General features: G+C 40.3%; 1 protein-coding gene across 1 annotated transcript; it reads left to right on the top strand.

The window, feature by feature from the left end:
- The first annotated feature begins 619 nt into the window (after positions 1-619).
- Positions 620-25,427, top strand: TOMM70 (translocase of outer mitochondrial membrane 70). The gene is made up of 12 exons (XM_087757118.1): positions 620-944; positions 9,740-9,913; positions 11,188-11,314; positions 14,370-14,479; positions 16,343-16,491; positions 17,647-17,854; positions 18,469-18,603; positions 19,778-19,885; positions 20,592-20,708; positions 21,550-21,647; positions 22,175-22,297; positions 23,282-25,427. Exons 1-12 carry the CDS (start codon positions 693-695, stop codon positions 23,433-23,435), a joined length of 1,755 nt encoding a protein of 584 aa, XP_087613244.1. The 5' UTR covers positions 620-692; the 3' UTR covers positions 23,436-25,427.
- The last annotated feature ends 11 nt before the right edge of the window (positions 25,428-25,438 follow it).

Here is a 25,438-nt window from a genome sequence, read left to right as displayed (position 1 = left end):
ACACATATTCCTTCCATTTCCCTCCTGCCTACAATGAAATATCTAGGTATGAGATGACTAGTGTTTTCTGAGTATAAAAAAGCATCAAAGACGACTCCTCTCATCCTCAGCCGAGTGCTCCAGGGCAATACATGGAGACAGAAGCATGAGCTCCTCTGCCTACAGGTAAGGATGCTAAGTAGGCATAGACACACATATATAACTGACGCATATGTACACACAACATATCTAAAATTCCAGTACAGTGTATTAAATTATTTTTATGACAGATTCAATTAATAACTAAAAAAAAAAAAAAAAAGAAAAATGGCATTTATAACAAGAACAATTTTGCTTCAAAATGTTCCAGCACAAAGTCCTAGAAACTTCGCATCAGTCCTATATGTTAGCAGTCCAGAAGCTCCTTCTGCACAGAATTAACCCGGACCTAAAGACACACTCAGAACTTTCAGGCCTGGGCTAACAACTTAAAGCCAGGGCGACTCCGTTCCTTGCACGCCCCTCACGTGGGGGCGCCCCTGGGCGGTTACACCGCCGCTCCAGCAGGGGGCGCCACCCCGCCGGCAGCTGGCGGGGCCGGGCGGCGCGGCGCGGCGGGCGGAAGTGCTTGCGCGACCCGTGCCCTCCCGGCGTGCCCCGGGTGTCCGGTGACCCCTTCCCTCCCCTCCCGCCGGCGGCGGTGTGAGCGCGTCATGGCCGCCTCGAAGCCCGTGGAGGCGGCGGCGGGGGGCGGCGGCGGCACGGGGCTGTCCCGCTGGCAGCTGGCGTTGGTGCTGGGGGCGCCGATCCTGGTGGGCGCCGGCGCCTTCTGCCTGTGGCGGCGGCGGGCGGCCCGCCGCGGCGGCAAGGGCGCCAGCGAGCGGAAGACCCCCGAGGGGCGGGCGAGCCCCGGGCCCTGCGGCGGCGGCAGCGGGCAGCCCGATGGGCCCGGCCATGAGGAGATGGTGAGCGCGCGCCGGCGGCGGTTGGCGCGGACCCTTCCCCCGCCCCGCGCGCGTGCGGCGGCCGTTACTCCCCGCCGCTGGGGCGGGGCGGGGGGACAGCGGGGAAGCGCCGCTTTTAACGGCGGGGACGGGGCTCGTCTCCGTCGAGCCTGGGGTGGCGGGGCCTGAGCTCCTGGGCTGGGTGGGTGGGTTGGCGGTGAGCCGCCGGCGGGGCCGCCTGGAGCGGGGAGGGGGGATGCCCGGCCTCTGGTCTGCGGGAGGCGGGGGCGGGCAGGCTGCTGGCCCCTTCCAAAAGGCGGCTGTCAAAGTCCCGGCCCCGGAGGACGCGTGTGAGGGGATGGAGCCGCGCTGCAGCGGGTGCCCTCGGGTGGCATCCTCTGTGCTCAGCTGAGGGGTCGGCCGGTGTGACCGCCGAGTGCGAGCACTGACCGGGCGTTAACCTTCACAGCTTTTCCCTCGTCTTGCTGCGGTTGGTAGTACTTTGTTCAGAGTGCGTGTATTTGTCCCAGTCCCGGTACTTGGAAAAGTGCCTTATTGAATGCATCTTGTCACGAAGTATGCGTTAACCAGGTGAGCATGCGTCTGACAACGTGCTGGTGTTGGGTCAATGTGCTGCTGCTTCTGAGGTGCAGAATAGCTAGGAGTAAGTTGCTTCCAGGAATAGTATTTTGAAAAGGAAATCTGTGATCTGTTGTGTGTTAGTCTGGTGATGCTGGATACAGCAGAGTGGAAAGAAAACACAATCAAAATCTTCTTAAAATGAAATATTTTTCATGAAAATACAAAAGCCATACAGTTTAAGCAACTGAGATTTCAGAGCAGAGTTTGTCTAAATAGATATGCTTTCAAAACTTACATTTATCCTGTTGTAAATTACCATTCTGAGAATTTTCAGATAAAATGGTCTATACGAAAATTGAAGGACAACATGGCAAATCAGTCCAGGTGAGATCCATGATCCTCTTGTATATCTGTATGTGGAAAACCGCCTCTAAGATGCACTTTCTGCACATCTGCAGTCACAGATGTATCGTGATGGTCACATATTACTGTGAGGTTATAAGTTGACAAGCATGTTTAAAGTGGTGGATTTGGCAAACTGATTGGCTTTGATAAGAAAATCCCATTAAGATATTCCTGAGCATTTTCTTCTCCCATTCTTGTGTACCACCTGAAATGCTCTGAACTGTCAGATCACGGTTTAAACTTCCTATCTGAAGTGATCAGGAGAGAAGAAATCAACTTCGGGAGACTGGAGAAGGTCGCTTTTAACTTTGGTCATTTCAGTGATGAAAATTAGCGTTGCAGGAGTGGGCAGGCAGTGGCAGGAGCACTTGGGAGTGGTGAGGAGGGTGGCAACTTCCATAGGTAGTGAATCATAGGTACCCTCAGGCATTCCTGGAAGCATAGCGAGCTGCAAAACCTATGCTGGACCTGGAGGCAGTTACCTGAATGCAGTGATTTGTTAGTTCATGGGCAGCAGGACTGAGCAAGTAGTGTACAGAGGACCAATTCAGACTTTGTTTACTGTGGTAACTTTGGCTTGTGGCTGCAAACAGCACCTGGCCTATTTATGGCAGTGTGCTTGCTACGTGTGAGCTCTGGTGTGCAGGCTACTTGTGACCTTTGTGTAGCTGCAGTGGCTTTGCTGTTAGTATGTTAACTCTGGGTTTCTTGATTGTGTTTCTGGATTGCAGTATATACTGTCAAGTGGTTTGTAGTCATTCTGTAGTTGTACTTGAAGCAAGCACTTAAAACATTTGAAACACTTATATAGCCCTTGATTTACAATATTGTGTGTCTAGGTCTTTCCTATTGCTTCACAAATGAAATTACTGGAAGACTCTATGCATCTAAGAATAAGTATATGCTTGAGTGGTATGATCCAGAGTTCCTTGAACAGTGTCCTTGCTTATACTGTAAAGAAATGAGAGATACTACTTAGGAAAGCTGTAGAAGAAGGTATCAGATTTGCCTGATTACATGAGATAATTGTCTAGCTGGTCAAAATATGGCTGCAGCCGGAAAATTAATGTGGCTGCAGCTTCCCTGGGCTGCATTATGTGTGTGGGGAGGATTGCCTTCCTGTTCCTCGTATCCAAAGTGGTGATGCCATGTAGATTTCATGTTTCCACACATATTGTATTAGTTATGGATGTTATTGATAAGACCCTTGATTGAAAATACAACCATGGCAGATGCTTTACTTGTTAACTACCTTTCTAATGTGGTGGGGTATTTTTTTAAACTCAGTAGGATTTCAAATACAAATCTGTACAGTGAGTAAGAGCCAGTAATTCATTTCACAGTCTAAACAAGAGGGAAGTCTTTTAGAAAACACATAGGTTAATAATGAATGTGCTGCCAACAGCTGTGTGTGTATGTGTGTCAGGTAACTATTCTTTTACTCATAAATGTAACTTAGGACTCGGACTCTTTTGTGCATTTCATTAAATCAGCTTTTGTACCCATTTGATGCTCTGTTCACTGTTTCTGAAGACATGACCTCGAAATTTTTTATTTTGTTCTTTGAAAGTACATAGGTTCTAAAACCTTTGTTGGTTTTTATTCAGACTTCTTACTATTTTGCATACAGTTCAAGCTTTTCTTTTACCTGCTGCAGAGGCCTCAGCTTTTTTCCTCAGGCTGTGTTGTCTGCAGTCGAGGATTCTCCTGGCATAGATGCACTGGCCAAGCGTGTGATCTGTGACTGACGTGTTGGCAGAAGCCCTTAGCATAGGTGCTATATCTGGAAAAGCTGAACTACTTTTGAGATTCCTTCTGTAAGCACAGCTCCTCAACAGTACAGTAAACTGGTATTATTGGACCAGTTAAGTGCTGGTGATAAAACTGCATCTGTGGATGACTCAAAGGTCGGGAAGTCAAACTGCATCTGTTAATTACAGAAGTTGTCATTGTTTCTTATAATTTAGTTGGAATGTGTTCTAGTTACTCAGTAACAGCAGTTGCTTTTTATGTGCTCTCTCGGTTTGTAGTGAATGTTGCATAACTTAAACATGTTGGAGAAGTGAACTGCTTTGCATTTTTTACATTAATTGATACTCAGTTGATTAATGTTTTTTGTTTTTTTACTTATTCCATGATAACTTCTTAGCAAGTTTATACCCTCCTTGTCTGACAGGAGCGAGCACTGGTTAGTCAGTGAGGTAATGTGTTTGTTGCTTCAGTATTTTTTTTCTCCTTACGTTGAAATCACTTCCTTTTGCAAGTCTGTGATAGTCCAAATCTCACCCCTTAACTCTTTCAGCAAGTTTGTAGGCTAACCTTCTGGTTTTGGTATGTGAGGAAGCATCAAGCAGAGATTCTTGAATTGTTTAGTCAGCCGTGTGGCATTGTGTGTTGCAGACAAAGCCACTTCGGTCCACAGCAGTTCACGTTCTGCACATTTTCTCTGAGCTGGATATAGTCCTTGAGTGCAGCGGTGGGTGAACGTGGCCAAGCTCCTTGGCTTGTGTGGTGCCCCATATTGGGGTCAACTGCCAACTAGTATGGCTTCTTTCCAGTATCTATTTTAACAGCAATTGCTGAATGTTGCCTATCTCACTGCTGTGATATTAGATCAGTATATGAATGAATTCAGCCCCTTTGTCTAGATATACTTATGTTGATAATTATTCTGAATTGATCTAAGCAAAGTATGTGAAAAGTCATTTCTGTTGTACTGTGCACCTGTTGCCTAATAAATCTCACTGTTGACCTACTGTAAGTCTTCTATGTTTCACGCCAGCTGTAGTGGACAGGTGTAGAAAACTCTTAAACGTGTATATAATAGCAGTAGAACAATTGTTAGACCCTTGGCAGCTCATATGCGGCTCGCTTATTTGTGGTAGGCGTGAACGACAGACTCATTTAAAAGGAAGGTGACTGATGGAGAATGCTGACAAATTGTACTGAAAACTTGAGCTTCATTATTCCTTAACTATAATACGTCCTTGCTTGCGCTCTGAATTTACATCTTAAGCTCATGTAGACATACTTTTTCTCACAGTGGTTTTAGTGCTAAGGAGAATTTTAAAACCGTTTATACTTGGTTAATGCCTTTCAATATAGGTCTGAGGTAAGACTCAAGATGAATGTTAGTCAAAAAAAGAGGAAAGATAGGTATTCAGTAACAGCAGATATTCAGAAAACAACACTTTTTTTTGGTACCTGGTCGCATCAAGAGAGTCCTCTCACTTGGAGAGGAAAAAAAGACATCTAGACCAGGGCTTTTTCTTTTTTTTTCTTTTTTTTTTTTTTCCCAAGTTGATGAATTAAGATGGCTGAAACAGTAGTCCCCCTCCATGTCAGACAAGGGCTCACACAAATCCTTTTCAGCCAAAAGAAAATGCTGAAACTTGCTGCTTGTGCTTCTTTTGTGAATCACTGTCATCATTGGCTGGCAGCAAATTTCTTGTTCTGCTTTAAAAAACAATCTCCCTCAAATATATAAAGTTCTGAACTCCTAGCTTAACTGTATTGGCATTGCTGGGGGTTACTAAGCTGTGTTATTCTTGCAGCTGGCAGTCTGTTGCTGTTAAGTTGCTGCTGTTTGCATGCAGTTTCTGAACATTTTGTGAGGAAAGCACATCTGCTGAGGTTAAATTAACAGTTAAGTCTAGTCTTCAGACAGCAGTCTGCTTGTTTAGTTACCTAGATAACTGAGTGCTTCTCAAATACACAAGTGTCTTTTGGCTTAAACTCTGTTTTAAGACTTGTTAGTGAACAGTTGCTGAAAGCGGTCCTAAGTACTGAGTTGTTATTTTTTATGTAACTGCAGATAACTTCTGAGCTATTTGTTTATACTGCCTTGGCAGATGATTGATTATGAACTTCCATTCATTTTATTGATCTGGTTTTCTTGTTGCACAGATTCTTTGACCAGAAGATGACAAACTGAGCATTTTTCTTGCTCTATATGGATCTTCACCTTAGGGACAAAAAATGTCCAGTGCACCACATAGAATGTCAGTGGGTCAGGTGAGGAGGAGCAGTGGAATTGGAAACTAATGTCTAGAATTATTACATTTGCAAGAAAATGGAAGGTTTGGGGTTTTTTTGATTACTTGTGTATGAGGTACATAAGTTTGCTTGAATAATCAGTTTCTTATTTGTGTACATCTTCAGTGTAGCGATTGAGAAGGACTGGAGGGCTGAGAACCAGCAGCTTAAAAATTTTGTCAGGGTTAAATCTAAGGCTTCACAAACTCTTTCAAAAACTGATCTTATGTTAAGAACTGATTTTCATGTTCTTAGTTGTGCTATTATGAAAAGGTATTGCAGCATATAATGTGACATGAGTTCTTTAATATCTTTAAAAAAAATAAGCAACCACAAAAAGACCAACCCCAACAACAGCAAAAAATCCCCAACAACAAACAACAAAACCATACCAGAGCAAAAGAGGAAACTCACGAGATTTAGCTTTTTAATGCTTTTGGCTTCATCAGGTTATACTGCAGTTAGTTAAGTTGAATATGTAACTTAAACAGAAATTATTAAGCTTTGGGGGGGGGGCAAAGGTTATGAATATTCTTTAAAAAATCACAAAATTAAAATAAAAGGTGTATTTTTTGTTTTGTTTGTTTTGTTCCATAAGTTGATCAGTTGTATACCAAAACTGTAAATTAATCCACTATTTTCTGCTATATTTTCTATGGTAAAAGTTTCATGATTGATAAGAAAATAGGTCTCATCAGGATCCATTATTTAAAAGAAGAGTTGAATTTAAAACTTGGCATTGTGTTTTATCACCATTTGGGCTTCAAGATGTAGATAAAACGTTTTGTTATTTTTAATGCAAAATTTCTATACAGTCTGTGTTGGACCAATTTTTCATGGGTATGAGATGCTAAGCAACTCTATTTTTTTCATCTAAGTCCTTACCAGAATGGGCTTATTGATGATACAAGAGCTGTATCAGCCTTTGCGTTTCAAATGGCAGCATTGAATTCAACGGTGTCTTGCGTGCATACTAAGGACTATAGCAGCATAGTGTGACTAAGGTTGCAGAGATAAACCATTGAAGAGCTAGGAGTCTAGTTTAAGGCAGCATAGACAAAAAAAAGAAGTTGATTTCTTTCTTGCCATGGGCATTATTGCTGACTTTATTACATGATAGCATGTTATGCTCTAACTCCTGACTCCCTACCCCCAAATTTCTTGCATCATGCGGTGCATGGGGCAGAGAGTAACCATGGAGTTAGCATCTATTTGATGATTCATTTCTGTATAGTTGGTTGTGTGGTCTGTGGTCCTACTACTGTTAGTCGAAGCTTACTCTGATAACAGAGTTACTCATTTTATTGGGTTTTCCTGTGGCATCATACCTGTACTCTGTAAAGTTTTTGGTCCCTGTTGCATGCACTTAGGCTTGTCTGAAGACTTCATGCTTCCCAAGAACCAGCAGAGCACCAGTGACAGCCCCCGAACTACAGATTTCTTGCTTCCAGTTATAATTCCTATCCCACACATGACACTGGAGCAGCCATTGCATTTGGATATTATCCAGTGGTCCTCATCTGTAGCATGTGTCTTTATGCAGGGATTGCGGTACAGGGCTGTCAAAGTGCGTAGGATGGAGCGGATGGACCGGCCAGCCTGAGGTGCATAGTGGCGTAATAGATCCCTGGGCTAAAGGCAGTGATCATAAAGTAGTAATCTAGTTGTAGTGTAGGCTTAATCTCTGCAGTTTTAAACAATTTTCATACTGGGAACAGAGGTCTGAATGTTACAACATGGCCCACATCTTGTGTTTTTCTTTTTGCTACCAAGTAAATTGGAACAGCCTTGAATTTTGTAGATTATTTCACAAAGACATTTCTAATGTGGTTTGCTGTAGAAATGCAGAAGGAAAAATTCAAGCTGACTTTCATGCATCTGAGTTTGTCTGCTGCATATGCATAACCCTTTCCTTAGTTAAAAAAGAAGCATTGTTGTATTGGGAGCTAAATTTAGGACATACTTGAAGTAAATGTAACCTTTTCAAACTTGGGTTGTTTTAAAGAAACGACTTCTGAAATACACGGTTACTTGTCTCTCAGAAAAATATTTGCACTCTAATTCTGGTTTGTATATCTGTAGAGTTACACACAGTGTACGAAAAGGGTTGAACTTAATAATCTTTTATCAATTTGAATTTAAATCATTAAAAACCAAAAATCTAAAAGCCATGCAGATTATCTTGGTTTTGAACAATGGAGATGGTGCAGATTGGTTTTCTATAAGCCCAGTGATTGGTGACCCGTGAGAGAAGAGCTCTTCTGGCAGTAGGGATCTTTAAGAAATTGCCTCCCTTATATGGTTTCACTTGTAAGTCTCTCCTCAGGACAGTGCTTGTACGATATTTGTGTTCTATTTGGATGCCTATTTTTATGTAGGAACTATGACTGGTACCCATTATCTGATTCTCTCATGCCATGATTGGAAACCAGGCCTTAGAAGAGGGGTTGTATAGCAACTCCTGGGTTCCTTTCAGATTTTCCATTTTAGAAATCATTTAGATGCTAAAAACGGTGAGACTGGCATGAAATGAGCAGACATTAAAGGAAACAGGCTGATGAAATGCAAAGATGCTTTCAAGTTTGTCTTACAGCAATCTGGGTGTAGTTTGGCGCTGGTGGTGGATGAGGGGGGAGAGGAAGCAGAAGTATAGTCAAAGAGCAGCATTGACAATTGCCAGCAAATCCTAGATGATCTTTTCAGTGCGTGTGATTCAACAGGTGAGATGTAGTGAATGCTGCAGCTATTGTTTAAGTCATTACTGCCCCCAGTTTGTACTCTTGCCCTCCTCAGAGGGCTTGGTAGGATGGCATGTGTGCTCATGCCTCTGTTCTTTTTGGTCTGTCAGGTTAGCCTGAACTGCCCCAAAATGTTGGTCCTTGAAGCTAGGCTGTGAAAGAGGAGCAGAAATGTAGAAGATGAATGTTAGGATCTTTTGCAGCTCTGTATTTCTTGAATGTGGGTCATACCCCTTTGATAAAGATAGGCTTTTTACATCTGATTCCATATAAACCACAACATTTGATAACTGATCTGTAAATCTAGGGGTTACAGGTAGCAGTGCTGGTTTCTGCAGAAATGTAGATGATCAATAGGCAGTGCAGAATGTAAAGATTCATTTAGCAAGATCACAGGCCAGTTAGCAAAGTTTTTCATCCTCTGCTAAGAGTGATAGATCGTGACGGTCCAGCACTTTGTATTAGCGGTTGGATGAAGCAGGTTGTATGAAGCTGTAGAGGAGTTAGCTGTAAAGTTAGTTAACTTGTCTAGTGTATGGAAGGCAAAACAGCTTTGTTTTCCCTACAGGCTTTATTCATCTTGCTGAGTAGGTCTTTCCACAAAGTGTTTTCCATATTTAATTCATAGTTTGCTGAGTCAGCTCTGGTCTTACAGGCCCTATGTGTTTCAGTAGGAAACTTTTCCTATTTGAATTGCTTTGAGGGCTTTGTTGTCTTCACATATTTAGTCTTTGGAGAAATAACTTATCTGATTGGTTCTTCTGGTCACCAGTCACGTAAGATTAAAACCTGTTTAGCTTTCCAAAGAGAAATCACTGCATTGTTTAATACCATTTTATTGAATCTTTTGAAAACTTTGTCTCCTATCTGATACACTTGCAAAAGAAAATCTGTTGTGTTTTTCCAGGAAATGGAAGGAGTGAGATTTTTCAGAAGTCTAGGCTAGAGTTTACCACTCAGATCCATTTTACGTCTTTGAAGATCACCCCTTAAGTGCATAGCTTGCGTGTGGTGATGCTTTTCTTATTTGAACTGACCTATCACTTTCGTTTTCAGAGCCCTCTTGATAGAGCCCAAGCAGCCAAGAACAAAGGAAACAAATATTTTAAAGCAGGAAAATATGAGCAAGCTATTCAGTGCTATACTGAGGCTATCAGCTTGTGCCCTCCTGAGAAAAACCTTGATCTTTCTACCTTCTATCAAAATAGAGCTGCTGCCTATGAACAGCTGGTAAGAAATTAAAGATAATTATGTGTTTATTCTAAAAAGTTGCATTATAGATTGTGTATTTTGTCACTTTTGTCCACTGAAAGATCCCAGGTGGTGATATCTGCTGCCTTCACAAGATGCCATTGCTTGCAGCTGTCTTTCACTAGCTCATACTTTTGCACATATAAATAAAACTGTTTTCTGTTAACTACTCTCAGTCTGTCTTATGTAATTCTTGTGTGTCCCTTTCTTCTAAGACAAGGTTTTAATTTCTTATCCTCTGGAACAATTTTATTGTATATAAGTTAATTTTGCTTCTCTCTAATAGAGTGTTTCTTTAACTGTTAGGTGAAAGGCCAAATATTTTGGAAGGATGCTACTTCAAAAATTAAACAACAAAATCACAGAAATCCTACTAAAGCCCAAGGCCTAAATTTTGCACATGTGGAAGTACCATTTACTTGATAGCTGAGTATACTTGATATTAGTTTTAGAAGTTAACCAGTGTTGTTTATTATGGTATCAACAGATTTGCTTATGAGGTCAAGTTGGTGAGCTGTATAAAGGAGTGCAAAAATTGGCTTTGTACAGTCTGAAGTATCAAGTGAGAGACTGTGATTAGAGAAATCTAGTCTTGAAAGTTAGAAGAGAGATAAAACAGTTCTTATCTAATCAAATACTACTTATAACAATAATTCATGCCATAATGGATCCCAAATGTATGTGGCTCCTCTTTTTCAGTTATTAGAAAAGCCTGTTTTGATAATCAATTTTGCAGATAAATGGACTTTCAGTTCTTAATACCCTTGACCAACTCTACTCCTACATATTCACTTATCATCCGTTTGTAGTAACATAGCATAGTAAATTGAAACAACAAATTTAAAAAAAAAAAGTGTTTTAGCACTTTGTTAAACTTGTTTGTTGGTTTTCATTATGTTTTCATCTTTTTTCTTCTATTTGTTTTGTACCAGTCTTACAGTCCCAATGTTACTTCCTGCAAGCATCTTTGCATCAACTCATTATCTTCTCCCATATGCTTGGTACAACTGTCTGGTTTCGTTTTTCTGTAGGAATTCCTTTTCTGTTTTGTGGCTCTTCTGGTGCAGGTGGCTTCCAGTGGTGCCTGGCAGTTTCTTACTGAGAAACTTGCAGAAATAGAAGCAAGCAGGTAGAACCAGAGCCCTGGGAACTGCAGCTACTGTTAGGTGGGCATGACCCTGGAGTTGGTAGTGGAAAGCTAATATAATGCAGCCGAGTAGGGCCTCTCTCATTGTGTTGTTTTCTACCCACAGCAAAAATGGACAGAAGTGGCACAAGACTGCACAAAGGCTGTTGAGCTTAATCCTAAATATGTAAAAGCACTCTTCAGGCGCGCAAAAGCTCATGAGAAGCTAGACAATAAGAAGGAGTGTTTAGAAGGTGAGTGTCTCTTGATGTGTATACTTAAAAGTGGAATTAGCTCAGGCGCTTTGGAGAGGATAACTTCTGGGATTGTTTTGTTTTTATCTCTGTGACTACAGTAATCATAGAACGGTTTGGGTTGGAAGGGACCTTAAAGATCATCTCATCCAGCCTGCCCCTGCCATGGGCAGGGACACCTTCCACTAGACCAGGTTGCTCAAAGCCCCATCCAGCCTGGCCTTGAATACTTCCAGGGATGGGGCATCCACAACTTCTCTGGGCAACCTCTTCCAGTGCCTCACCACCCTCATAGTAAAGAATTTCTTCCTTATATCTAATCTAAATCTACCCTCTTTCAGTTTAAAGCCATTACCCCTTGTCCTATCACTCTATGCCGTTGTAAAAAGTCCCTCTCCAGCTTTCTTGTAGGCCCCCTTCAGGTACTGGAAGGCTGCTGTAAGGTCTCCCCAGAGCCTTCTCTTCTGCAGGCTGAACAACCCCAACTCCCTCAGCCTGTCCTTATAGGAGGGTGCTCCAGCCCTCTAATCATCTTCATGGCCCTCATCTAGACCCACTCCAACAAGTCCATGTCCTTCTTATGTTGGGGCCCCCAGCACTGTAATACAGAATTATTTATTTAAAACCATTCATAGCTACTGCAAATACATTTTCTTCTCATGTGAGAAGAAACCTTTTCCCGTTTTTCAAGCTGTCATCCACTCAGATCTGAAATAGCTGCTGCAAAACTGATGTTACTGTAGCCACTCAAGGTATTCTTTTCCCAGGAAGCTCCCTACATTTTAGAACAGAATTCATGTAACGTGCTGAGTGGATAACCCAGACAACAGTTGTTCTACTTCCATACAGTAACAAACTTTCTTACCTGTTTGTTTTAGACAAATGGTACTACTACAGAAACCAAGGTGTTTTTGCAGGTGGAGATACATGGTCAGAAACGAGAGTATTACAGTCATTTAAATGCATTTGGCAGGCATTAAAGGGAAAACAGCTTCAGTAGCATTTGCTTCTGATGTATAACTGTTATGAAAATTGGAAAAGATTTAAAAAAAATCCCTTTTTTAATATTAACACTGTATTTGGCAGGAACTACTGTGTTAAATCCTTCCAAATACTATTCCTAACAGAATACATTTTGAACTGTCAGGAAGATGTGACTGAGAAGCCATGAAAATTAAGGAGTCTACAGGTCAGGTGTGTTGTCTGAGGGCACTTTTGAACTGAGGGACACTGTTTGAAAGGAACCATTTAAATTTCATCAAGTGAATTCATTCCTGCTGATATAAGGTTAAGAAGCAAATGAAATTTTTAGCTGTGCTTATTATCAAAGGACAGAAAATAAGGCAAATGACTGGCAAATCTGTTAAATTAGTTTCATTATGTATAACAGCTAAGAATTAGGTCTGCTAAATTAGAAGGTAAATAAGATGTGGAAATTTTATCTATCTATCTATTTATTTATCTGCTGGCAGAATGCCTTTCTGCCCTCTAGGACCATAGTAACTAGAAGAGGACTACTTAGGTCATTTAGTGTAGTCCTTTGTGATCACTAATTGACCAACAGCTGCACTTCCAGAGTGCTATAATAAAATCTGAACGTTATGTAGTTACGATAAACTGACAGATGATAAAAGAAAGATCAAGTGTCCCTGCCATAGTAGGATAGCTTTTAAATGTAATTCCTTTTTAACGTTAGTAGCACTAATGTCTGTAGCAATTATTTTCAACCTTGATTTGTGTTTGATTTTTAGCTTGCATTTTTTTCAGATCTGAAAATTACCTGCTTTTTCTGAACTACACTGGTTTTCTAATACAGTACTGCTTTTACCTGCCAACCATGTATGGCCAGTAAAATCCCAGGAAGTAGTGTATGTCCCTGTAGTGGAGGAAAGCAAGACCAAACAAACCCCCCCAAAAAACAGCAGCACAAGCAAAAAAACCCTCCAATGATCCCTGGCAGTATAATTTGGGAAGACATTGCTGCCTCACCCAAGTCTGGGCACTAGTTTACAGCTACCCGCTTTGGGCAAAGCGTGTCTGCTAAGGTGGTATAGTACAGTATTACTGCACGCTATCTTTCATGCTCTTTCTGGGTGTAGCGTGTTTTCCTGGGGACTCCAATGTGCTGCTTGACCATGCTAGAGTTGTGGGGAGTTTACGTATAAATGATGGCGTAATGGTACCTATAGGGTGTAGAATTATAGGAACTATACTTAAACTCCAAAGAAAGAGACTTGCTTTTCAAGTGTATTCAAACAATACACTGTTCGAATTTCAGGTCCAAACTCTGTTCATCTTTACTGATGTTTAAGTGAAAATTAAATAGGAAAAAATGAGTGGTAGTATTACATTAACTAAAGGATCCATAGAAATAATTACAATGTACCATAAGAGCACGTTTCACACTGCAAAGTATGGTTCAGGCAGCAATGGGTTAACCTTTGCAGAGGCTCTATGTGTGAATGAAAGTGATATGATATAGGCTAGCAATTTAAATAGGCCAGCAAGCTATTTCTCTTAAACTTGCTCCATTTGAAAGTTACACAGGTGAGCAGAAAAATTTGAGATGTAATATGGAAACATTTCTTAAACTGAGGAAGAAGCGAGATGTGATTGGACTGAATGTGAATTTTAAAAATAGAAAATTAGGACCAGTCCCAGAAGAGAAGCTGTGTTAACGCTTTGAACGTGAACATAATATGAACATAATTACTATCCCCAAAGTTTCAAAATGTTGAAAGCCCCTGCTGGAGGTATACGTTTTCACTGTTCATCTAAGTGTGTTTGTCTCTAGATAAAAACATGAAGATAAAATTAAATGTAATTTCTTTCATTCACTGTCACGAAGTCCTTTTATCACAAGGAGATCATTTTGGATACAAATTTGTATCTTGGACAACATGGTAAATACAGCAAACTGGAAACAGAGGCTTTTACCCTCGAAGAGGATGTTTATTAGTTTGACAGTGACTCAGTGTAACAGTGGCACATTTTAGTGTATTCCAGCAACTATCAGAATTTGTCTTTAATCTCACTTTTGTATGTTGCTTCCTAGATGTCACTGCAGTCTGCATTTTAGAAGCCTTCCAAAATCAGCAAAGTATGTTATTAGCTGATAAAGTTCTTAAACTCCTTGGAAAAGAAAAGGCCAAAGAGAAATACAAGGTAGGACTTGTGATATTGCTGACAAATTCTGATTTCACCTGGCTGGTTGTTGAAATGTTGATTGTTGGCATTCTGTCAATTGTTGTAAGCAAGTCACTGTCTTTATCTGCCGAAGCGTAAGAGTCAACACGAACGGTTTTGTACAAAGCTACAATTGTACTGATGTTTTCCTTTGAGACCTGTCCAAACTTTTTGAAACCTCAGTAGGGGCGAGAGGTCTATTTCTAACGATTGTTTCCCTTTAATAACCAAATTTATTGTGACATTCAGGAGACACCTAAGTTGGTGTGCTGCCTTACGTGGGGCTTTTCTGAACTTGCAACATAATGGGAACAGGATATGTTGGAACAGCAGTAGCCAAAGGTTCAGTTGCACATCAGGTGGTTGAGTGAGGTATGTGTGTTGAGAGAGGAAAGTTTATAAATAATAATTGAAAATGTGTAAAAATCTTGGTTCCGTATGTAATGAATAGCTTAAAATGAGAAGAATCATGATTGGGGGCTTTTTCTCCAGGTTATTCTTGGTTTTATAAATAGGAATTTCATGTAGGAAAGATTAAGTTGACAGCAGAATTCCTGCATTTTAGAAAGTGGCAAAATAATACTGTTTTAAGGTTGTTATTTTTTTTTAATTAAAAAAAGGAAGAAAAGCAAAAAAGCATTGCTTAAGAAAAAAATGATGCAGTGCAAAGTCACATCTTTTTATTAGTGGTCAGACTTCCTGATTCTGTCATGAGAAATACGCCTTCATCTCCTAACTACCACAAATTACTTGTGACATTCAGTCGCAGGCTGTTTCTGTTCCATTTCTGTAAATAAGTGCTCATACTTGTACTTTCCTGTTTTGGCACTCAGACGTCTTTGCGTTAATGTGTGGACGCTGCAGAAAAGAGAACTGTGGAAGTATAGGGCTAGGCAGGAGCAGTCATTTCAAGTGGCTGTAGGTTTACAAAAAAGTTGGGACAGGTATTAAAACATTCTCACTTGTCATTAAAACATTCTTGCTTGGTTTTTGTGGTGATGGTTGAAGTACTGAAATCCACGTTGGTTTTGAGATGCTGAATTTCTTTCCTATAGAAACTCAGATAAATGCGTGATGTTGAGGTAACAAGAATGAATTGTGCTATTAGTGTGGTGGTGGTAGCATCATAAAATAGGTGTGCTTCAAATAGGCAGTATTACGATAGAACTTAATAGAGACATTCAGAAGAGCGCATTCAGACTTTTCTTGCAGGAGAGATTGAATTGTAATTCTTGTGTGCAGTGTTCATTTTGAGCAAGAAATATTTTTCAGCTCTAGAAAGGATTTTGTACTGAGAGGTGTTACTGCTGGGACTTCAAGTAAAATGTGTGGTATCTGGGCCAAGCTCCATATAGAGTTAGGATATTGCCTCATTAGTCTTCATGGTAATGACAGACAGCAGCTTCTCTTGGACAAGTTGGAGAAAAGAGCAAATTGCCATTCAGAATCTACTTGAATTTAGGCTCATGCTTAAACTGCCAGCTTGCATTTTTCACCCAATTTATGTGCACGCATATTGCTTTAGTACATATACCCAATGGCTTGCGATATCCTAAGAGTCCTCATTTCTAGCCACACATGCAGAAAGATACTATTTCCCTCCACACTTGAATAGCTTCACGTTATTTCTGCTGGTGATGGGTGTTGCGTTGTGATCTGAAGCTTAAATAATCAAATGTCAAACTGTCAAATCAAAAATATCAAACTATCAAATGAGATACTGGAAAGTCATACACTGGTTCTTTCATGAATGAATTTTTTTATAATATTTGTTTATCCATTTCCATATTTACCATCTCATCTTACCATCTAATGACTTGAAATTACATTTCTCTGTTTCAGAATCGTGAGCCTCTGATGCCCTCACCACAGTTCATTAAGTCCTACTTCAGTTCTTTCACAGACGATATAATCTCCCAACCTTTGCTTAAGGGTGAGAAATCAGATGAAGATAAGGATAAGGAGGGAGAGGCTTCTGAAGTAAAAGAAAAGTGAGTGTACAGTACAGTTGGGAATTGTTTGGTATTGGAATTAAGTTTTCAGTGACTTTGACGTTCTGCTTAGTGTAACTTGCTGTTGTTTTTATAGTACTTGGCATGGGAAATCCTGTGGTAATAAAGTGAGCCTATGAAATGAGATCAGTATTAAAAATGAAACTTTCATGAAAGCTGACTGGCTAGTTCCAAACTGTAGGTGGCTTTGATCCACTAAACAGAGTAAGGACAATGAGATTGGGAAGATATGCTGAATATTTACTGCAGTATCGTAGTAAATCTTAGGAGATGGGAGGACTGGAGAGTGGTGAATGACGCTTCTAGAGAAAGAATTGTTTTATATCGAAGGAGAATTTCCGAGGAAGAGAGCGAGTTAGTCTTTGGATTGGAAGGGAGAAGACAAGCTAGGAAAGGGGTCTTTGTTAATGAAAACTATGAATTTACAGCAGCTGGGGCTGAAAGGGTGTTCTGTCTTTCTGAAATCAAATTGCACATAAATGAGAGGTGTGTTCTGACAAAGAAAAGCTTGAGCTTTTTCTTTTTTTTTGAGTGGAGCTTGAGAACCACGTGAATGGTGCTTTAACTTACTATGCTACTTTCCAGTTTATTTTTGGAAGATATTGCTGCTGTCAGTATGGAAACCATTGCAAACGGCATTATGAATTTTTTTTAAAGTAAGATAGAATGTCCTGATCTACAGGCAGGTTCACTGAATGCAGGACACTTAGCTGAGGACGAGGCAGTGCTTACTGTAATTTTTGCTGTGAAATACTTTCTTCCACATATAAACTGCACATTGCTAGGTTTAATATTTCACTTTTCTGACCTGGAATTCCATCCCAGCCCTCTTGTTTTAAGGCAGAGGTTGTAGCTGTCCTTAATGTGAAACAAAAATTCAAGGGACAGGTGAAGCTCAAGAGCTTTAAAATGTTTTTCTTCATTTCCAATGTAATTTGGCCATTCTTTGTCTAAATTGTTTTCAGTCTGTGATGGCTCTGTCCAGGAATATTTGTAACTTTACTTATTATGCTGGTGTTGTAACTGAGTATAGCAAAAGTTAGTATTTGTTATGATTTAATGAAAAATCTGAATTGAAATTGCAGTGTTCAGTGAATGCGTGTATATATACAACTGTTCTTACATCATTTACAGCTCTGGCTATTTGAGAGCAAAACAATATATGGAAGAAGAGAACTATGACAAAATTATCAGCGAAAGCACAAAAGAAATTGAAGCAAAGGGTAAATACATGGCAGAAGCTTTACTTTTGCGAGCTACTTTCTACTTACTTATTGGCAATGCAAATGCTGCCAAACCAGACCTAGATCAGGTCATCAGCATGGAAGATGCAAACGTGAAGGTAAGAATCTGTCACAGCTGGAATGTAGTTTCGGTTGAGAAAATGTAGAAGTTAGATGATAAACTTGCAGTATAGTTCAAGAAGTTGTTTTTCCAAGTTTTCAGATACTTTAATGGGGAGTGTTCTGGTTTATGTTCTGCTTTATTTACTGTTTTGTCTTTTTATTCCTGACAAATTGTTTTTTCAAGGGCTTGTTGATTTTTTGAGACAGCTGTGCTAAGTAGTACAAACTAAAGAACGGAGGAAGTTGAATGAATTGGAGGCTTATCCAGTCTGAAAAATCAGTTCATAGATAAGAGAAAAACATAATTGTACTTGCATATTGAACTGTTTCAAAAAATGTTGACGTATTTGTAAGCATAGGGAATCTGTCTTATAAAGGATTTTTGGGGGGTTGAAAAATCTACTGAGATGGAAGCATAGGCTGACATATTTGAAACTAAGCAAGGGAGTTGATTCATTTAGAGTCAATATGAAATTTATGCCTGCTTAGAATGAATGAAATCTGTCAGTGGGAGAAACTAGTAAAATGAAACATTTACTGTAGTTGTAACAAAGCCTTAAATCTGGAGGAATGCTGGAGTGGCTAATGCTGCTTTGAACTTTTTTTACAGCTCCGAGCTAATGCTCTGATCAAACGAGGAAGTATGTATATGCAGCAGCAGCAGCCTGGGCTGTCCACTCAAGACTTTAATATGGCTGCTGATATTGATCCTCAGAATGCAGATGTTTACCACCATCGAGGACAAGTAAGAAACATCAGAGATTTTGTCCCAATACTTGAATATTTCAATATATACTAAAAGGAAAATAAAGGTCAATACATCATTGGAGACACTTTATGCTGTTTGTGGGAGAAAACCATGAACTCCTAATTTCAAACTGTTGCGGAATAAACACACAGTCAACTTTGCAGGTTCAGGTCAGGCAGAAGCAGTTTATTTCTATAGCTATAGGAAAGAACGCAGAGAGACAGAGGTTCAGCCCTCTATCAGTACGAACTCTGACTTAAAAGTACTAGGGTTTATATACATTTACAGCAGGTAGAAGCTGCTCTGTGAAGGGGCCTGATATGGCAGAGCAGCATCTGCATAGAAGGAAGCTTCCTTACAGCGATGTAACGTGTGTTCCTGATAACTCAGCATCTGCAGCACTGTGGTCTAGCCTTGCATCTGTTCAGCTCATCCCTCTCTGGCTTGTGACGCTGCTGTGTCCTCGACTAATTTCTAGACCTAGAGAGGCTTGCTTCCACAGAACTGTAATATAAAAGGTGCTGGAAGAAAAAAAAGGAAACACTGCCATGTGCAGGTATGCTAAGTCGTATTCGTAAGGAATACTTCCACAGATCAAGTGCCTCTCTTCATGAATTCATTAGATCTCTTTAGTGCTCAGAAATAAGAATAGTGTTATGTGTTGATTGAAGTGAATGAAAGTTTTCTCAGATTGAAAATTAGTGTTTTAGAGTAGCTTCACAGTAAAGTAAGAGAATGATGAAGTGAGCTCCACTCTTGTGGAGGAATGAGACTGTCAAAAAAAAAAAATTGAAATGCAGGCTGGGAAAGCCAAAATGTTTCAACATCCAAATAGTCCACAGGCATCAACTACAGCAAGGCAAAGCGACTTGAGAAAATATGGCATAGTTTTGGAGACTGGACATAATGCTAAAGCAGTAATGGCAGCAGCCTAAAATGCAAACATTCTCAATCCCTACACATGGACATTGCCTTTCTGTATGAAGCCTAAGTTTCACTGGTGGCTTTGTTATTTTATGGCAGTGATTTTTAGTCATGGGTTTTGTAGGTTTCTAGGCAGTTCTAAAACTGAACTGGAGATGATATGAGTAACAATGCTAACTGAGTTATCACTTAAGTGTCTGAAGCACAGATTAAATACAGAAATAGGATTTTCTTTCATTCTGGCTAGCTGAAAATCCTGCTTGACCAAATTGAAGAGGCTGTGGAAGACTTTGATGAATGTATCCGATTGCGACCCGATTCTGCTTTGGCTCAAGCACAGAAATGTTTCGCTCTGGTAGGTAACATGCTGGTGTTTATCTGGGTGCTTTTTCTTTTTAGAGAGTTCTGTAAAACATACTGTGTTTCTTTGTTTTATTCCAATTTAATGAAAAAGTAGGACAACAAACATCTCTATCTTTTAACAATAAGGTAAAGAAATAATGCAACAGTTTCTTCAGTTGGAGTCAGGGTTTGCTGCTTTCATTTTGAAATGTTCGTTGTTCAAACAATAGGTCATCTTTTCTGTTTTGTGGTAGAGGAGCACAAATCTTCACTGTAATTGTATCACATAAAATTGATTTAAATAAAGCTTTAATGTTGTGGAAACCGGTCATCTTCAAGAAACAGGAAACTATTTCAAGCTAGTACAATACCTCTGCATGCAGGAATCTTCTGAGGACAGCTTTGCATGGTGTGAACAAGAAGGAATTCTAGGCTTGGAATTTCTAGGCTTTTGAAGTAGAGGGAGGCTATTGGCAACTATCAGGCCTTATGGCTTCCTTCTTTCACCCTTTCTCCTCTCCAAGTCCACTCTGCCAGCGACTTGGACACATGGTAGGTTACTAAAAACAGATTTGGTAGGATGTACAGGCACATCACCACCTGGAACTTGTAATTGTTATGATGCATGCATCTCTTGGGGAAGTGGGTGGAGGTCTGATGAGTCTTTTTTCTGTGTGGTGGTGTTTCATTTTGCTTTTTTCTTTTTCTGTCTTAAATAGTATCGCCAAGCTTATACAGGAAATAATCCTTTGCCTGTGCAAGTAGCCATGAAAGGCTTTGAAGATGTCATTAAAAAATTTCCAAAGTGTGCTGAAGGCTATGCACTCTATGCTCAGGTATGTTTTTCTCTTTCTTAAAGAAAATGCTGCATTTTCTTGCACTTTTTATCTTGGATAACATACATTTCTTCAAATAATATATGAAGATTTTTGAGAATAAGTTCTGAGATAACATATGCTGTCTTCAGTAAGCTACCTGAATTTGTGGGTATGGGTGTTTGGGGTTGAGGAAGCCGAGGAGAAATTGGTGGAGCAGAATATAAGTGATGAGAGTCAAGGGTGGTTATTGGGGCACAGAGGTCTGGCATAGACTTCCCCTTCAAGTCCTGCATGTGTGTGGCCTCTCACTTGATGGATGTCAGGGACTCTCTAGGTAATTTGGGAGTTAAATGTGTGGAACCAGGGTAACAGTTCTGCTACAGATGACGGGTACTGGTCAAGCAGAGTTTAGTACAGGTGTTCAGAGTACACTTGTAACAGTAAGAAAACGTACTGCTGGTTCTAGTATGAAGCATGAGATGTTCTGATTTTAAGTAGGTAGGCAATATGGAAGCATTTTCTTTTGAAAGAAGTATATTTGAAAAAGGAAGAAGTTGAGACTTGCAGGTACAGACTTTTAGAATGGTTTTTCCTTGCAGTACGCTGAGCATGTTGCTTGTGGATCTCCCGTTACAGACGGTGCTGTGATCAGTAATTTGTGCACTTAAAGCCTAGCAGCTTTCGTCTAAAAAGCCTCAGTTTTGAAACGTAACTCTAGTAACTGATGTGCCTGGCCTGCTCTATGATAAGAGAGCTATATCCAATCTCAGATCGTCAACAGGGTTTTAATTAGAATTAGCCTAGCGCAGAGTGCATGTTTTGGTTGCGTATTGACATGTAGGTTTCTCTTCCGATGCAGGCGCTAACTGATCAACAGCAGTTTGGCAAGGCTGATGAAATGTATGATAAATGCATTGACCTTGAGCCAGACAATGCCACTACATATGTTCATAAAGGGTATGTACTGAGTTTGCGATCCTTTTGGTCAAGGGCACTTGGCATATTTAGATGAATCAACCTGAATGGAATGTTTGTGTTTAGGAGTTTAGCCAGGAGAAATAACTTTGTGAAAACATCTCAGTGCTGTTAAATGTATTTCTACAGTTTCTCTTGGCTAAACTGTAAATAAGTTTCAGGAAAGGTTCATTAATGTTCATTCCTAACTGAGTATATACTTAAAGTATATCTGACTTTTACTTTAGCCCTATCTTAATTTCAGCTTTGTGCTGAAGTTTTCTCTTTCATAAAACAACTTGCAACAAGCCTTCTCGGGAGGAATTTACCTCTCTTCAGAGTCATTAAACTGGTAACATGGCTTATTGAAAGTGGCTTTCACATACATGCTTTTAAAAGCCATGAAGTTACTGTCTACCCTGCATTAGGAATTCAATACATTTGGGATTTTTTTTTTTTTTTTTTGCTTATGTGATCAGGGTTTTGGGAGGATTATGTGAAGTTTGTTCTACATTTTCTTTCTCTTCTAGTTTACTTCAGCTCCAGTGGAAGCAAGATTTAGACAAAGGGTTAGAACTCATAAGCAAGGCCATTGAAATTGATAACAAATGTGATTTTGCATATGAAACCATGGGAACGATCGAAGTGCAAAGGTAACGTTGAATTACAGTGTTAAGAATTCTTAGTTACTTTTGAAATTACAGTAGTCCTTTAGATTTCCTTATGGATCTTAAGTCTTTCTTAAGATCTTCTCCCCAGTGCTGTGCAAGGCCAGCTCTTCCCCAAAGTCCTGATTTCTGTGCTAACTCTTAGGTAAAGCCTTCCTTTCTCTATGGCATAATTCTGCTTTATGATCTGACAAGTTCCTGTGTTCACCAGTTTCATACTTGCTGGACAACATGCAGATGAGTCTGTGTATGTCTAAATACATCCCTTCTCCATTTAAAGTGACTCCCTTAATCATTACTAGGCTTCCTGGGTATCTAATGTAGCCCTTAAACATATCTGAGTCGATCATTTGTACTGAGGATCTTGAGCTCTCCTCTTAAGCCTGGCAATTTGGGTTTAATTCGAACAGGACTGCAGTTGGCACATTCACAGGCTAAAGAGGAAAGAGTAATGCGCTATTCTGTAACAGCGCACTGTATTACCATTGTGCAAAAGTTTGGGTATAGTTGAGTCTTTTTTTACATGTCTAGCCATCAAAAGGACAGACAATTAAACTTGTCATGAGAAATTTTGCAAGCATTTTCTATTTAAATAATGTGAGCTCTTGTCTGTGCTAGTCTTCCTCTTAAGTATACAAACTCTTTTCAAGGGAGATGAGAGTTCATGTAGTTGTCCCAGCGTTATCTCTGTAGTAAATTTGGTGTCCTGTGGAGAACGCTTTATCCCCCGCTACCACCCGTGGGGGCTCTCAAGAGGAAGGCTGTTTAACAGCTCTCCTGGTTGCTTAGGCTTGGTAACAACGTCTCTCAGCTTGCTCATCATCATCGCAAGTTCTCACGGTGGCTCCTCCTGAAGTCCTTTTAAGCTTAGTAGTGGAGAGTGTAAAAGTCCTGAAGGAAAAAGGATGCTGTAGAGATGAAAAGATTGCTTTGCCAGTCTTCATTGGACTACCTTTTGGTTTATTTTAGAGGTAATCTGGATAAAGCCATTGAAATGTTCAACAAAGCTATCAACCTGGCCAAATCAGAAATGGAGATGGCCCACCTCTACTCACTCTGTGATGCTGCCTATGCCCAGACAGAAGTTGCAAAGAAGTATGGATTGAAACCACCAACACTGTAAAGAAACGAGGAGGAAATGACCTTCTAAAGTGAAGTTGCCCACTTCAGTCAGCCCTAAAGACGCTGTTGCAGACCATGTTGAATGGCGGAACTTAGTTTTTTCCCGTTCGTGGTGTTGTCATTTGCTACATCTGTTAAATGTTTAGGTGTTGTGGGAGTGGTTGTTCAAGGAAGTATGCAGTGTTGCGTCTTGTTCCTTCTGCAGCAAAAACCTTAAAGCGTGTTAAGGGAAATAAGGTTGCAGGGGAACAAAAGGAAGGTATTTTGGCCATGCAAATAAAAACTTCACACTGGTTCATTTTGGGTGATTATGTTGTGGGCGATTTTTGCTTTATCAAACAATGTTAGAGCATGTGGGTTTTTTCCTGTTGATTTTAAAGGTAATACTAGTCAGTGCTGTAAAATAGGTTTCTTTTTTATATGCAATTAATCCTTGAGGGTTGATTTTAATTTTGCAAAACGGAAAGAATTAATTTTCAAACTGTTTAATAATAGAGGGTTTTTTTTAAGGCAGTAGATGTGGAGAGAATCTCTGTAAATATATGCAAGCATGCACAATCTTCCCTTAAAGCCCCTCCCACCCTCTGCATAGCTTACTTACAAATAGCCCTGTGGCAGCTATTAGGGAACTAATTTGATAGTCCTTCTCCTCACCCCCGAAAGCCCTAGCATACGGTATAGGAGAGCTAGTGAAAAGGCTGGCTGGGGAAAGAGGTCAGGTAGCACTGCTTCAGCACAGGTTTTACTGGAAGAAAGGCCGTGTTCTGGCACAGCGGTCCTTACTTGAATGTCACAGGAAATTGTGCTGGAGGGTTCAGGGGGGCTTTCAAGAACAGCAAGCGCTGCTGGGAGTAGAGCTGCCAAGGTAAGGTCATGCTTGCATATAATCTTTGTAATCTCCGACACTCTTGCTTAAATGTGACAGCTAATAGACGGTCTAAATTCTCTTCGGTTTCCAGAGACTGCCATGGTCTGATCTGCTCCTTGTCATAGCCCTTTTGCAGGATTAAGTGAGATAAGGAACAAAGCATAGGCTAAAACTTCAAATAATGGATTTAGAATCTGTACTGGTTTCCTTGTTCTTTAGACCCTGTCTTGTCCAAGATTACAAATACTGTAGAAAGGAAGCAACTGTTCTGCAAATAGCAGATTGGCAAATTATTAAATACTAGTATAAACCGCCTTCCTCTAGCTAGGAACTTCACAGAGGGCTCTCCTCTTGCTTTGGGTTGACCTTTCTGGTGTGGAAGTCAGTCAGTCCATCTTGTGTCTCCCTGGACTGATGTGGCTGGATAAACCTCATGGAAATACTTAACTGATGTAGCTTAATTTACGATACACTAATCTGGGCTTCTTTCCATCCTGAAATCATAGATTGCTTGTGCTGAATTGTCTAATGTATTTCATCTTTTAAAGAAATGAACCATGCTGTGGTCAAACTGTCTTGTTCTCTAGTTGTGCCACCATTTAGCAGCAGCTCGTATTTTCAACTTGACCTTCCTTTCTCCCAGCAACTACAGTTGAGAATTGAAATGGTGGAGAGTAGACATAAAGATTTAATCATTCTATTTTAGCTAGCTCAGTAGGTGACCTGAAATCATGGCGTTGGGAGGTACTGGCAGCTTCTAAGGGCACTGCACATAACAAGTGTCAGATGTGGTCTGGAACTTCTGATCTCTGCATCAATTACCTGAGAACAAAAATACGCCAGACTGACTGATGCGTCCTGTTCTCCTGAGGAGTTTTTATTCGCATGGCCTTACTTACATTGGCATTTTCTCCTCTTCACCCTACCTGTACCCCATTCCTTACCCCACCCAACCAATTAAGTGAAAAAAGCATGTGCTGTCGAATACTAGCATTCCAAATCATCACAGACTTTTGCCTGTTCTTGAACTAGTTTGAAACTGCACTGAAAGGATGCATTGTCTGTAATTTTTTTTTTGTAAATGACGTATCACCTGTAAACTGAAAAAATAAATATTACCTTGAAGTCTCTCTCTC

This window comes from Nipponia nippon, unplaced genomic scaffold (genome assembly GCF_047370975.1).
Source record: "Nipponia nippon isolate SJK-2023a ecotype South Korea unplaced genomic scaffold, ASM4737097v1 scaffold_2, whole genome shotgun sequence".
NCBI lineage: Eukaryota > Metazoa > Chordata > Aves > Pelecaniformes > Threskiornithidae > Nipponia > Nipponia nippon.
Note: the sequence above shows the minus strand (reverse complement) of the source record. Positions and strands in the feature narration are given on the sequence as shown.